Here is a 15685-nt window from a genome sequence, read left to right on the forward strand (position 1 = left end):
CTCAACCAGACCCGGACAACACCACCCGCTCAACCAGACCCGGACATCAACACCCCCTCAACCAGACCCGGACAACACCACCCGCTCAACCAGACCCGGACAACAACACCCCCTCAACCAGACCCGGACAACACCACCCCCTCAACCAGACAACAACACCCCCTCAACCAGACCCGGACAACAACACCCCCTCAACCAGACCCGGACAACACCACCCGCTCAACCAGACCCGGACAACAACACCCCCTCAACCAGACCCGGTCAACACCACCCGCTCAACCAGACCCGGACAACACCACCCCCTCAACCAGACCCCCTCAACCAGACCCGGACAACAACACCCCCTCAACCAGACCCCCTCAACCAGACCCGGACAACAACACCCCCTCAACCAGACCCGGAGAGCCGGAGGTGGAGAGAGACATGTCTGCAACTCTGGACTGTGGTGAGACAACATGAACAGGAGAAGGAGCAGAACAGAGCAGTAGAGGAGAGGATCAGACTGCTGGAGGAGAGGGTTAGGGGGATGGAGAGGGTAAGGGTGAGGGGGATGGAGAGGGTGAGGGGGATGGAGGAGAGGTTGAGGGGGATGGCGTGTGACAGAACAACCCACAAGACAGCCGGTCACAGCTGTACCCCCTCTAACACCAGGGTCAGCGTACTCCCTCTAGCACCAGGGTCAGTGTATCCCCTCTAGCACCATGGTCAGCGTATCCCCTCTAGCACCAGGGTCAGCGCACTCTCAAATGTTGTTTTTTGCCATCATTGTAAGCCTGCCACACACACACACTATATGATACATGTATTAGACATAAGAATGAGTGTGAGTTTGTCACAAAACCTTTGGATAGTGGGAAGTGACAAAGAGCTCTTATAGGACCAGACCACAAAATGTAATAATCAATAATTTTGCTCTTTATTTAACCATCTTACATATAAAACCTTACTTGTTCATCAAAATTGTGAATAACTCACCACGGGTTAATTAGAAGGGTGGGCTTGAAATGACGCACATAACTCTGCAATGTAACTTCTTATGGCTGGGGGCAGTATTGAGTAGCTTGGATGAATAAGGTGCCCAGAGTAAACTGCCTGCTCCTCAGTCCCAGTTGCTAATATATGCATATTATTAGCATAGTTGGATAGAAAACACTCTGAAGTTTCTAAAACTGTTTGAATGATGTCTGTGAGTATAACATAACTAATATGGCAGGCAAAAACCTGAGAAGAAAATCCAACCAGGAAGCGGGAAATCTGAGGTTGGTCGATTTTCAACTCAGCCCCTATTGAAAATACAGTGGGATATTGGTCATTTTGCACTTCCTAAGGCTTCCACTAGATGTCGACCGTCTTTAGAAACTTGTTTGAGGCTTCTACTGTGAAGGGGGGCTGAATGAGAGGGGAATGAGTCAGAGGTCTGCGAGCAGCCATGAGCTGGTCACGTGCATTCACATGAGGTAGCTCCCATTCCATTTGCTTTTCTCAAGACAAAGGAATTCTCTGGTTGGAACATTATTGAAGATTTATGTTAAAAACATCCTAAAGATTGATTCTATACTTCGTTTGACATGTTTCTACGGACTGTAACGGAACTTTTTGACATTGTCTGCAACTAGTGAACGCGCTTCGTGAGTTTTGATATGTTTACCAAACGTGCTAACAAAAGTAGCTATTTGGACATAAATTATGGACATTATCGAACAAATAAAACATTTATTGTGGAACTGGGATTCCTGGGAGTGCATTCTGATGAAGATCATCAAAGGTAAGTGAATATTTATAATGTTATTTCTGACTTCTGTTGACTGCACAATATGGCGGATATCTTTTTGGCTTGTTGGGTCTCTGAGCGCCGTACTTAGATTATTGCATGGTTTGCTTTTTCCGTAAAGCTTTTTTGATATCTGACACAACGGTTGCATTAAGGAGAAGATTATCTACATTTCCATGTATAACACTTGTATTTTCATCAACATTTATAATGAATATTTCTGTAAACTGGCTCTCTGCAAAATCACCGGATGTTTTTGGAACTACTGAACATAACGCACCCATAACGCACCCATGTATACTGAGATTTAAAAAAATTACCGAACAAAACATACATGTATTGTGTAACATGAAGTTCTATGAGTGTCATCTGATGAAGATCAAAGGTTAATGATTAATTCTCTCTCTATTTCTGATTTTTGTGACTCCACTCTTTGGCTGGAAAAATGGTTGTGTTTTTCTGTGACTTGGCTCTGACCTAACAATCGTTCGTGGTGCTTTCGCTGTAAAGCCTATTTGAAATCGGACACTGTGGTGGGTTGACCAACAAGATTACCTTTAAAATGGTATAAGATACTTGTATGTTTGAGGAATTTTAATTGTGAGATTTCGGTTGTTTTGAATTTGGCTCCCTGCACTTTCACTTGCTGTTGTCATATCGATCCCGTTGACGGGATTGCAGCCCTAAGAAGTTTTAACAAACAGATCCCACTGTACCTTCTCCGATGTTCAATACGGTTTCCGAGCTGGTCACGGGTGCACCTCAGACACACTCAAGGTACTTTCAGCCGTAAGAAGAGAGCGCGCGAGAGAGCGAGCGAGAGAGAGAGAGCGAGCGAGCGAGACAGAGGAAGTGAGAGAGGAAGTGAGAGAGAGAGGAAGTGAGAGAGTGTTCCTACCAGCTGAATGGCGATCATGAGGACGGTCTTGAGGGAGAAGGTTCTGTCACACAAATCAAACAGGTCTTCCAGACTGGGTCCCAGCAGCTCCAGAACCATGGCATTATACTTCCCACAGGGCCCGAAGTAGAATACCTGGGGGACGCCCTCTAGAGATGGAGAGAGACACAGACGGTGAGTAAAACTGAACTGATTTAAAGAAAACAAGATGGTAGGGTTTGGCTAGATAGGTTGTTAAGAAAAAATATTTTGGGGACAAAATAATGACAATTTCTTCTGCAGGTGAAGAACCAGCTAAAATAAAAAAAATAAAAAATAAAACTGATCTTTTTCAGAACCCTGTCTTTCAAAGATAATTCATAAAAATCCAAATAACTTCACAGATCTTCATTGTAAAGGGTTTAAACACTAGTTCCCATGCTTGGTCAATGAACCATAAACAATTAATGAACTGTCGTTAAGACACAGCTTACAGACGGAAGGCAATTAAGGTCACAGTTATGAAAACTTAGGACACTAAAGAGGCCTTTCTACTGACTCTGAAAAACAAAAAAAAAGATGCCCAGGGTCCCTGCTCATCTGCGTAAACGTGCCTTAGGCATGCTGCTAGGAGGCATGAGGACTGCAGATGTGGCCAGGGCAATAAACTGCAATGCCTGTACTGTGAGACACCTAAGACAGCACTACAGGGAGACAGGACAAACAGCTGATCGTCCTCGCAACAACTGCCCGAGTTACACCAGGAACGCACAATCCCTCCATCAGTGCTCAGACTGTCCGCAATAGGCTGAGAGAGGCTGGACTGAGGGCTTGTAGGCCTGTTGTAAGGCAGGTCCTCACCAGACATCAACGACAACAATGTTGCCTATGGACACAAACCCACCGTCACTGGACCAGACAGGACTGACAAAAAGTGCTCTTCACTGACGAGTCGTGGTTTTGTCTCACCAGGGGTGATTGTCGGATTCGCATTTATAGTCGAAGGAATGAGCGTTACACTGAGGCCTGTACTCTGGAGCGGGATCGATTTGGAGGTGGAGGGTCTGTCATGGTCTGGGGCGGTGTGTCACAGCATCATCGGACTGAGATTGTTGTCATTGCAGGCAATCTCAACGCTGTGCGTTACAGGGAAGACATCCTCCTCCCTCATGTGGTTCCCTTCCTGCAGGCTCATCCTGACATGACCCTCCAGCATGACAATGCCACCACCCATACTGCTCGTTCTGTGCGTGATTTCCTGCAAGACAAGAATGTCAGTGTTCTGCCATGGCCAGCGAAGAGCCCGGATCTCAATCCCATTGAGCACGTCTGGGACCTGTTGGATCGGAGGGTGAGGGCTAGGGCCATTCCCCCCAGAAATGTCCGGGAACTAGCAGGTGCCTTGGTGGAAGAGTGGGGTAACATCTCACAGCAAGAACTGGCAAATCTGGTGCAGTCCATGAGGAGATGCACTTCAGTGCTTAATGCAGCTGGTGGCCACACCAGATACTGACTGTTACTTTTGATTTTGACCCCCCTTTGTTCAGAGACACATTACTCCATTTCTGTTAGTCACATGTCTGTGGAACTTGTTCAGTTTATCTCTCAGTGGTTGAATCGTATGTTCATAAAAATACTTACACATGTTAAGTTTGCTGAAAATAAACGCAGTTGACAGTGAGAGGACGTTTAGTTTTTTTTGCTGAGTTAGGAGTCCATTCTTACACCAGGTGAAAAGACCTTGATCTGGGACAACATCAGTAACAAGGCAAAGGGACACACACATAAATACACATTTACAAACACCGTTTAGTCACCAGAATGGGTAAGAACTGGACCAACAGTTTCAGTGGAAAGAATGAGGATCTGCAACTGTAGCAGTGAAACGAAAATAACATGGAGCTATACATCAGAAAGATCACTGCAGCTCTAACAGTCAGTCCACCTTTAGACTGCAGCTCTAACAGTCAGACCACCTTTAGACTGCAGTTCTAACAGTCAGACCACCTTTAGACTGCAGCTCTGACAGTCAGTCAGACCACCTTTAGACTGCAGCTCTAACAGTCAGACCACCGTTAGACTGCAGCTCTAACAGACAGACCACCTTTAGACTGCAGCTCTAACAGTCAGTCAGACCACCTTCAGACTGCAGCTCTAACAGCCAGACCACCTTTAGTCTGCAGCTCTAACAGTCAGACCACCTTTCTACTGCAGCTCTAACAGTCAGACCACCTTTAGACTACAGCTCTAACAGTCAGACCACCTTTAGACTGCAGCTCTAACAGTCAGTCAGACCACCTTTAGACTGCAGCTCTAAGAGTCAGTCAGACCACCTTCAGACTGCAGCTCTAACCGCCAGACCACCTTTAGACTGCAGCTCTAACAGCCAGACCACCTTTAGACTGCAGCTCTAACAGCCAGACCACCTTTAGACTGCAGCTCTAACAGTCAGACCACCTTACTACTGCAGCTCTAACAGTCAGACCACCTTTAGACTGCAGCTCTAACAGTCAGACCACCTTTAGACTGCAGCTCTAACAGTCAGACCACCTTTAGACTGCAGCTCTAACAGTCAGTCAGACCACCTTCAGACTGCAGCTCTAACCGCCAGACCACCTTTAGACTGCAGCTCTAACAGTCAGACCACCTTTAGACTGCAGCTCTAACAGACAGACCACCTTTAGACTGCAGCTCTAACAGTCAGTCAGACCACCTTTAGACTGCAGCTCTAACAGTCAGTCAGACCACCTTTAGACTGCAGCTCTAACAGTCAGACCACCTTTAGACTGCAGCTCTAACAGTCAGCCAGACCACCTTTAGACTGCAGCTCTAACAGTCAGCCAGACCACCTTTAGACTGCAGCTCTAACAGCCAGACCACCTTTAGACTGCAGCTCTAACAGCCAGACCACCTTTAGACTGCAGCTCTAACAGTCAGACCACCTTCAGACTGCAGCTCTAACCCCCAGACCACCTTTAGACTGCAGCTCTAACAGCCAGACCACCTTTAGACTGCAGCTCTAACAGCCAGACCACCTTTAGACTGCAGCTCTAACAGTCAGACCACCTTTCTACTGCAGCTCTAACAGTCAGACCACCTTTAGACTGCAGCTCTAACAGTCAGTCAGACCACCTTTAGACTGCAGCTCTAACAGTTTTAGATTAACTAAATTCTTAGTAATGACTCGGGACGTCGGGTTTGATACGAAAGCTTATTTTAGTAAGAATACTTGTTTACGTTACATTTAACAACAATTGTTTTGGTACAGAGCAATGCAGGTAAGATGCTGTTGGAAAGTCAGTCACAATCATCCGCACCTGCACATTATTGGCGCGTTATCACTCATTCCTCTCGCAAGGCATTCTGGGACTTGCAGTCAAAAAGCGTAATTCAACACAACCCAATACAATTACATATGCAAATAAATCTAAAGAAATATCTTTAGATACAGCTCAAAGAATAAACTTAAACATTAACTCTGTAACACATTAAAGTTACAACATCCTCCCCCCCCGATGAACAATTGTGTTCATCTAGATCTCTAGGCAGTATATCAACTGAATAGGTCTCCTCAACAAAGTCCCTGAAGCAGTACGAACTGAACATGATCTAACTAAGCCATCTCGGCCTGGAAACAGTTCCTCAATCTTTCCTAGTTTCCAGGTTTGTCTGGGTAGGTTATCTTCTCCAATGAGTACAACGTCACCCGCTTTCAGTGGGGTGGGCTGTGGTGTGTCACAGCGGTGTGCTGACTTTAGATCCAGCAAGTAGTCCCTTCGCCAACTGTTCCAGAAACTGGTCACAAGTCTCTGCCTGTACTTCCATCTGCGTGTCATTTCCCGCTTGTGTAACGTTGGGTGCTGAGTGTCACTTGCTCCAGAATGCATCACCTTCTCATGTTGGTACTGTATCAGCATTTCTGAGTATCTGTACTTATTGGGCAGAACCCATGGGTGCTGCTCTCTGAATGTGAAGTTGGACTGTTGCAGTCTTCCTCCTACACTGAGTAGTTCGTGTTCGTCCAGGAAAGGTTTCAGTTCTCTGATTTTACAGTCATTGTTTAGGCTTTTTCCTGCCTTCAGTAGTTTGATCTCCTGTCCGAAACTCTGTTGTTGTGTTACCTTAATCCAGTACTTTTCTGCATCGAACAGTTCGTCAGCAGTCAGTTCACCTTGCATCTTTATGGTTGTACGAGCATTGGCTATGAATCTCTTTATCCAGGCGGTGACTCTGAACACTCTTTTCAGTTTGCTGTACCTTTCAAGCTCCAACACAGGTTCAGTGCTGTCTGTGCTGTTTGCTGCGAGTTGTACAGTAGCCTGGCAACTGGACTTGAGTTCTATATTCACCTCATCCGGAACCTTGTTATCATCAGTCTCTTCGGACTGATTGGGTGATGTCAGAATTCTGGGTCCATTCCACCATAGCTCGCTCTGTGTCAAGTTTCTAACAGTTTGTCCTCTTGTAGGGAGGTCAGCTGGATTCGTTTTCCCTTCAATATGTGACCATGACTCTGGATTGGTCAAGGACTGGATCTCCGTCACTCTGTTCGCAACAAACTGTTTCCATTTCTGAGCTGAGCTGCAAATCCAATGCAGCACGATCATCGAGTCTGTCCACATGTTAATCTGTTTTTCTTCCATTTTCAGTGTGGTCATCAAGTTGTTTGCTAGTCTCGCTCCAATCACAGCTCCCATGAGCTCCAGGCGTGGCAGCGTCATTTTCTTAAGTGGGGCTACCCTGGACTTGGATGCGACTAGACTTGTTGTTTCCCTGTCTTGTGACTCACCTTGCAAGTAAGCTACTGCACTGTAAGCCCTTTCACTTGCATCACAGAACACGTGTAGTTTCAGGGTGTGGTTATTCTGTGGCCGCATGTCTGTTCTGTACCACCTTGGTATGATGAGCTGGTGTAACTGGGGTAGTTCTGAACACCACTGTTGCCATTCTCGTGTCAGATCAGGTGGTAATTCTTCGTCCCAGCTGAGTCCCCTCTCCCACATTTCCTGGAACATGCACTTGATCCTGATGGTGAAGGGAGTTAAGAAACCAAGAGGGTCGAAGATACGTGCAGACGACTGCAGAACACTTCTCTTTGTGTTCTCCTTTTGCCTTAGAATGCTCAGTAACAGCCTGAGGCCAAACACGAAGTCATCCGTTTCCGGCCTCCATACTAAACCTAAAACCTTCAGCACTAATCCTTGTGTTTGTAACGTCAACGGGTGGTCAGTTGTCGTACTTTCCTCCCATTTTGTTTTCAATTCAGGAGAATTGGTCATCCACTTGCAGAGGTCCATGCCTGCATTCGACAGCATTCGCTTTGCAGTTGTTGTCACAAGGTAAGCCTCTTCAATATTGCATGAACTTGCAATGAAGTCATCTACGTAGAGTGACTCTCTCAGTATCTCTACAACTTCTGGTTGTTCTGTTTCATATTGTTTCAGGTGCTTCCTGATTGTAGCTGCCAGCAAAAACGGACTTGGGGAAGCTCCAAATACCACTCTTTTCATCCTCAGCACACGCAGCTCCTCTTCATTTTCTCCTCTTGGTGGGCCAGTGAGCCATAGAAATCTCACGGCGTCTCTGTCTCTCTCTGCTAGGGATATCTGCAGGAAAGCTTTCTTGATGTCTGCCATGAATGCGATCTCATGTAGTCTGAACTTTATCAGAACGCTGAGCAGATCCGGATTCAGGTTCGGTCCTGTGAGTAGACAGTCATTGAGAGATGGACAGCCATCTTCATCGGACGAGGCATCAAACACCACTCTCAGTTTTGTTGTCACCTTATCTTCTCGGAGTACTGCATGGTGAGGTAAGTAGTATTTTACGTTGTCTGCACTTGATGCGTTGTCCTTGGGCACGTCCTCTGCCATATCTTGTTGTAAGTAGTCTTCTACTACTTCATTGTATCTGCTGTACAACGTCACATCCTTCTTCAGCCTTTTCTTCAGACATTCAAACCGTTTCTTGGCGATTCTATAGTTGTCTTGGAGTTCTGGCATTTCTCGTTTCCATGGCAACTCCACATGGTATCGCCCATCTTTGAAGGTGGTTGTTTCCTCAAACCTTTGTAGAGCCTCGGTTTCCTCTGGGTTCTGTGTTTTCTCTCTTAGAATACCCAGAGACTCAAGCTCCCAGAATGCATGCAATTGCTTGGAGACTAGTGTGTCTTCATCAAGTGGGATGAACATGCAAGTTGCCTCGGCGACACTTGACATGGACACGGGTCCCTGCACCGACCATCCAAAGGTGCTCTCTAAAGCAACTAGCGTCTCCGTCAGTCGCTCCACTCTGCCTGATACTATCTGCCAGTAGTAGTCTGCTCCTATCAGGACAGAGAGTTCAGGATCATTGTCATCTCCTGGAAAGTCTGCGAGCTGCAGTCCCCTTTTACTGAGCTCATACTGAATCCGTTCACCAGGAACCTTCATCACAGCTGTGCACACTTGTGGGGTTTCAATTGCCTCTATCTCTATTCTCTGCTGTTTGTCCCAGACATTCTCCAAGATTACTTTCACTGTGTTGCGTTGGGATGTTGCTGGGGCAGAGGAGCCAAACGTGTGAAGAGTGAGTGCCTCTTGTCTGATTACTGGTAGCTTCAAGCCCTTCACAAGGTTTTCATGTATGAAGCTTCTCTGACTGCCTCCATCTAGTAAGCAACGAGCTATCTTCCTGCCCGATGGGCCTTCTACCCATGCCTTTGCCGTTTGTAGCAACACAGTGTTCTGTCCATCTGGTTTCATCTTCACTGAATGGGGAATAACTGAGGAAACAACAGCATCTACAGAAACAGTAGGGGGTTGCACCTCCCTCCTCTTACTGGTACAAACCGCAATGTGATGTCTGCTTCCACATGTTGCACATGACACATCTTTGACTTTACAGAATTTTGCTATGTGTCTCTGTCCTAAACATACAAAGCATCTTCCCATGTTCTTTAGTTTCTCTTTGCGTGTAGCAATATTGTAGTCAGTGCAGTTTTCTGATTTGTGATCTGCACTGTCACAAAATAGACACGTTTGTTGTTCCTTCTGGCTGGTTGTATGCAGTGCTGCAGCAGAGGGCATGTTGGGTCTTTTTGTTTTCATTTCATTGGAGAAGCATGACTTGTTCCATGGTTTGCTCTCTTTCTGTTGGTTGTATGATCTTGTCATTTGTAGCGCTCTCTCCCTGCTCTGAACCTCTTTCTGTAGGAAACTGATAATCTCAGACACTTTCCATTCATCATCTACTCCCCTCTGACGACTATAGTCAAGAGCTATGTCCTCTGGAATCATCTGCAGTAAGATTGGGAATAGTAGGCTTCCATAGGTTTCTGACATTACACCCAGTGATTCCAGGCTCCTAATCTGAATTTCACATTCATCATATAGCTGCCTCAATGCATTTAGATCAGAGGATTTCTTCACAGGTGTGAGATTCAGCAGCTTTGACATATGAGCACTAATCACAAGATCTTTCCTTCCAAATCTGCTCTTGAGTAGAGTGATTGCATTATCATAGTTACTGTCTGTTAACATCAGTCCTGCTACTGCCTTTGCAGCTGGTCCAGTGAGATATGTTTTCAGATAGGTAAACTTCTCTTTTTTACACAGGGAATCATTGTTGTGAATAGCAGTCTCATATTGGCTCCAAAACTCCTGCCACATACTGACATCTCCATAGAATTTCTCAATAATCAACTTCGGTAGCCTTACTGATTGTCTCTGTGATATGTTTGAGTTAGCGTCACTCACCCGGGCTGGTAGTGAATTGACGTCCTGTTTCTTCGTTATCACTCTTTGTGCACGGCTCTTCAGCATGATAATGCGTTCTTTGTAATCCTCCGTGCATGCAATCTCTGCCTCCAATCCGTCCAATGGCGTTAACTGTTCAATTCCACGATCGAGCTCAAACAAACTATCCTCCTTAGCGGATAGCAATTCCAACAATGTACTCAAGTGATCGGTATCCGGATTTGACTGGGATATTTCCACGTCAATCTGATTCAAAATCCGCGTTGTTGCGCCTCGAATGATACCCCGCTTTCGTCTCATTCTTTCTGCTTCATGCCGACGTTCCTCCTCAGCCATTTCAGCCACTTCTTCGTCGCAGCTCATCTCCCGGGTTTCGGCACCAACTTTTAGATTAACTAAATTCTTAGTAATGACTCGGGACGTCGGGTTTGATACGAAAGCTTATTTTAGTAAGAATACTTGTTTACGTTACATTTAACAACAATTGTTTTGGTACAGAGCAATGCAGGTAAGATGCTGTTGGAAAGTCAGTCACAATCATCCGCACCTGCACATTATTGGCGCGTTATCACTCATTCCTCTCGCAAGGCATTCTGGGACTTGCAGTCAAAAAGCGTAATTCAACACAACCCAATACAATTACATATGCAAATAAATCTAAAGAAATATCTTTAGATACAGCTCAAAGAATAAACTTAAACATTAACTCTGTAACACATTAAAGTTACAACAAACAGTCAGTCAGACCACCTTCAGACTGCAGCTCTAACCGCCAGACCACCTTTAGACTGCAGCGCTAACAGTCAGTCAGACCACCTTCAGACTGCAGCTCTAACCGCCAGACCACCTTTAGACTGCAGCTCTAACAGTCAGACCACCTTTAGACTGCAGCTCTAACAGACAGACCACCTTTAGACTGCAGCTCTAACAGCCAGACCACCTTTAGACTGCAGCTCTAACAGTCAGACCACCTTTCTACTGCAGCTCTAACAGTCAGTCAGACCACCTTTAGACTGCAGCTCTAACAGTCAGTCAGACCACCTTCAGACTGCAGCTCTAACCGCCAGACCACCTTTAGACTGCAGCTCTAACAGTCAGTCAGACCACCTTCAGACTGCAGCTCTAACCGCCAGACCACCTTCAGACTGCAGCTCTAACCGCCAGACCACCTTTAGACTGCAGCTCTAACAGACAGACCACCTTTAGACTGCAGCTCTAACAGCCAGACCACCTTTAGACTGCAGCTCTAACAGTCAGACCACCTTTCTACTGCAGCTCTAACAGTCAGACCACCTTTAGACTGCAGCTCTAACAGTCAGTCAGACCACCTTTAGACTGCAGCTCTAACAGTCAGTCAGACCACCTTCAGACTGCAGCTCTAACGGCCAGACCACCTTTAGACTGCAGCTCTAACAGTCAGACCACCTTTAGACTGCAGCTCTAACAGACAGACCACCTTTAGACTGCAGCTCTAACAGTCAGACACCTTTAGACTGCAGCTCTAACAGTCAGCCAGACCACCTTTAGACTGCAGCTCTAACAGTCAGCCAGACCACCTTTAGACTGCAGCTCTAACAGCCAGACCACCTTTAGACTGCAGCTCTAACAGCCAGACCACCTTTAGACTGCAGCTCTAACAGTGAGACCACCTTTAGACTGCAGCTCTAACAGTCAGTCAGACCACCTTTAGACTGCAGCTCTAACAGTCAGCCAGACCACCTTTAGACTGCAGCTCTAACAGTCAGCCAGACCACCTTTAGACTGCAGCTCTAACAGCCAGACCACCTTTAGACTGCAGCTCTAACAGCCAGACCACCTTTAGACTGCAGCTCTAACAGCCAGACCACCTTTAGACTGCAGCTCTGACAGTCAGCCAGACCACCTTTAGACTGCAGCTCTAACAGCCAGACCACCTTTAGACTGCAGCTCTAACAGTGAGACCACCTTTAGACTGCAGCTCTAACAGTCAGTCAGACCACCTTTAGACTGCAGCTCTAACAGTCAGACCACCTTTAGACTGCAGCTCTAACAGTCAGACCACCTTTAGACTGCAGCTCTAACAGTCAGACCACCTTTAGACTGCAGCTCTAACAGTCAGACAACCTTTAGACTGCAGCTCTAACAGTCAGACCACCTTTAGACTGCAGCTCTAACAGTCAGTCAGACCACCTTTAGACTGCAGCTCTAACAGTCAGACCACCTTTAGACTGCAGCTTTAACAGTCAGACCACCTTTAGACTGCAGCTCTAACAGTCAGACCACCTTTAGACTGCAGCTCTGACAGTCAGACCACCTTTAGACTGCAGCTCTAACAGTCAGCCAGACCACCTTTAGACTGCAGCTCTAACAGTCAGCCAGACCACCTTTAGACTGCAGCTCTACCAGCCAGACCACCTTTAGACTGCAGCTCTAACAGTGAGACCACCTTTAGACTGCAGCTCTAACAGTCAGTCAGACCACCTTTAGACTGCAGCTCTAACAGTCAGACCACCTTTAGACTGCAGCTCTAACAGTCAGACCACCTTTAGACTGCAGCTCTAACAGTCAGACCACCTTTAGACTGCAGCTCTAACAGTCAGACCACCTTTAGACTGCAGCTCTAACAGTCAGACCACCTTTAGACTGCATCTCTAACAGTCAGACCACCTTTAGACTGCAGCTCTAACAGTCAGACCACCTTTAGACTGCAGCTCTAACAGTCAGACCACCTTTAGACTGCAGCTCTAACAGTCAGACCACCTTTAGACTGCAGCTCTAACAGTCAGACCACCTTTAGACTGCAGCTCTGACAGTCAGACCACCTTTAGACTGCAGCTCTAACAGTGAGACCACCTTTAGACTGCAGCTCTAACAGTCAGTCAGACCACCTTTAGACTGCAGCTCTAACAGTCAGACCACCTTTAGACTGCAGCTCTAACAGTCAGACCACCTTTAGACTGCAGCTCTAACAGTCAGACCACCTTTAGACTGCAGCTCTGACAGTCAGACCACCTTTAGACTGCAGCTCTAACAGTCAGCCAGACCACCTTTAGACTGCAGCTCTAACAGTCAGACCACCTTTAGACTGCAGCTCTGACAGTCAGACCACCTTTAGACTGCAGCTCTAACAGTCAGCCAGACCACCTTTAGACTGCAGCTCTAACAGTCAGACCACCTTTAGACTGCAGCTCTAACAGTCAGACCACCTTTAGACTGCAGCTCTAACAGTCAGACCACCTTTAGACTGCAGCTCTAACAGTCAGTCAGACCACCTTTAGACTGCAGCTCTAACAGTCAGACCACCTTTAGACTGCAGCTCTAACAGTCAGTCAGACCACCTTTAGACTGCAGCTCTAACAGTCAGACCACCTTTAGACTGCAGCTCTAACAGTCAGACCACCTTTAGACTGCAGCTCTGACAGTCAGACCACCTTTAGACTGCAGCTCTAACAGTCAGCCAGACCACCTTTAGACTGCAGCTCTAACAGTCAGCCAGACCACCTTTATACTGCAGCTCTAACAGCCAGACCACCTTTAGACTGCAGCTCTAACAGTGAGACCACCTTTAGACTGCAGCTCTAACAGTCAGTCAGACCACCTTTAGACTGCAGCTCTAACAGTCAGACCACCTTTAGACTGCAGCTCTAACAGTCAGACCACCTTTAGACTGCAGCTCTAACAGTCAGACCACCTTTAGACTGCAGCTCTAACAGTCAGACCACCTTTAGACTGCAGCTCTAACAGTCAGACCACCTTTAGACTGCATCTCTAACAGTCAGACCACCTTTAGACTGCAGCTCTAACAGTCAGACCACCTTTAGACTGCAGCTCTAACAGTCAGACCACCTTTAGACTGCAGCTCTAACAGTCAGTCAGACCACCTTTAGACTGCAGCTCTAACAGTCAGACCACCTTTAGACTGCAGCTCTAACAGTCAGACCACCTTTAGACTGCAGCTCTAACAGTCAGACCACCTTTAGACTGCAGCTCTGACAGTCAGACCACCTTTAGACTGCAGCTCTAACAGTCAGCCAGACCACCTTTAGACTGCAGCTCTAACAGCCAGACCACCTTTAGACTGCAGCTCTAACAGTGAGACCACCTTTAGACTGCAGCTCTAACAGTCAGTCAGACCACCTTTAGACTGCAGCTCTAACAGTCAGACCACCTTTAGACTGCAGCTCTAACAGTCAGTCAGACCACCTTTAGACTGCAGCTCTAACAGTCAGACCACCTTTAGACTGCAGCTCTAACAGTCAGACCACCTTTAGACTGCAGCTCTAACAGTCAGACCACCTTTAGACTGCAGCTCTAACAGTCAGACCACCTTTAGACTGCAGCTCTAACAGTCAGACCACCTTTAGACTGCAGCTCTAACAGTCAGTCAGACCACCTTTAGACTGCAGCTCTAACAGTCAGACCACCCATAGACTGCAGCTCTAACAGTCAGACCACCTTTAGACTGCAGCTCTAACAGTCAGACCACCTTTAGACTGCAGCTCTAACAGTCAGACCACCTTTAGACTGCAGCTCTAACAGTCAGACCACCTTTAGACTGCAGCTCTAACAGTCAGACCACCTTTAGACTGCATCTCTAACAGTCAGACCACCTTTAGACTGCAGCTCTAACAGTCAGACCACCTTTAGACTGCAGCTCTAACAGTCAGACCACCTTTAGACTGCAGCTCTAACAGTCAGACCACCTTTAGACTGCAGCTCTAACAGTCAGACCACCTTTAGACTGCAGCTCTGACAGTCAGACCACCTTTAGACTGCAGCTCTAACAGTGAGACCACCTTTAGACTGCAGCTCTAACAGTCAGTCAGACCACCTTTAGACTGCAGCTCTAACAGTCAGACCACCTTTAGACTGCAGCTCTAACAGTCAGACCACCTTTAGACTGTAGCTCTAACAGTCAGACCACCTTTAGACTGCAGCTCTGACAGTCAGACCACCTTTAGACTGCAGCTCTAACAGTCAGCCAGACCACCTTTAGACTGCAGCTCTAACAGCCAGACCACCTTTAGACTGCAGCTCTAACAGTGAGACCACCTTTAGACTGCAGCTCTAACAGTCAGCCAGACCACCTTTAGACTGCAGCTCTACCAGCCAGACCACCTTTAGACTGCAGCTCTAACAGTGAGACCACCTTTAGACTGCAGCTCTAACAGTCAGACCACCTTTAGACTGCAGCTCTAACAGTCAGACCACCTTTAGACTGCAGCTCTAACAGTCAGACCACCTTTAGACTGCAGCTCTAACAGTCAGACCACCTTTAGACTGCAGCTCTGACAGTCAGACCACCTTTAGACTGCAGCTCTA

At 46.8% G+C, this 15685-nt stretch overlaps 1 protein-coding gene across 3 annotated transcripts in view; it reads right to left on the bottom strand.

Moving 5' to 3' along the window:
- The window catches only part of LOC139375775 (casein kinase I-like), a 61918-nt gene that overhangs the window by 21991 nt on the left and 24242 nt on the right, over nt 1-15685 (bottom strand). For all 3 annotated transcript variants that reach the window (XM_071117616.1, XM_071117613.1, XM_071117615.1), the window contains exon 4: nt 2670-2818. In XM_071117616.1, coding sequence (XP_070973717.1) covers nt 2670-2818 — 149 coding nt within the window. The remainder of the gene's footprint in view (nt 1-2669; nt 2819-15685) is intronic.

Source organism: Oncorhynchus clarkii, chromosome 20 (genome assembly GCF_045791955.1).
Source record: "Oncorhynchus clarkii lewisi isolate Uvic-CL-2024 chromosome 20, UVic_Ocla_1.0, whole genome shotgun sequence".
In the NCBI taxonomy this organism is placed as follows: domain Eukaryota; kingdom Metazoa; phylum Chordata; class Actinopteri; order Salmoniformes; family Salmonidae; genus Oncorhynchus; species Oncorhynchus clarkii.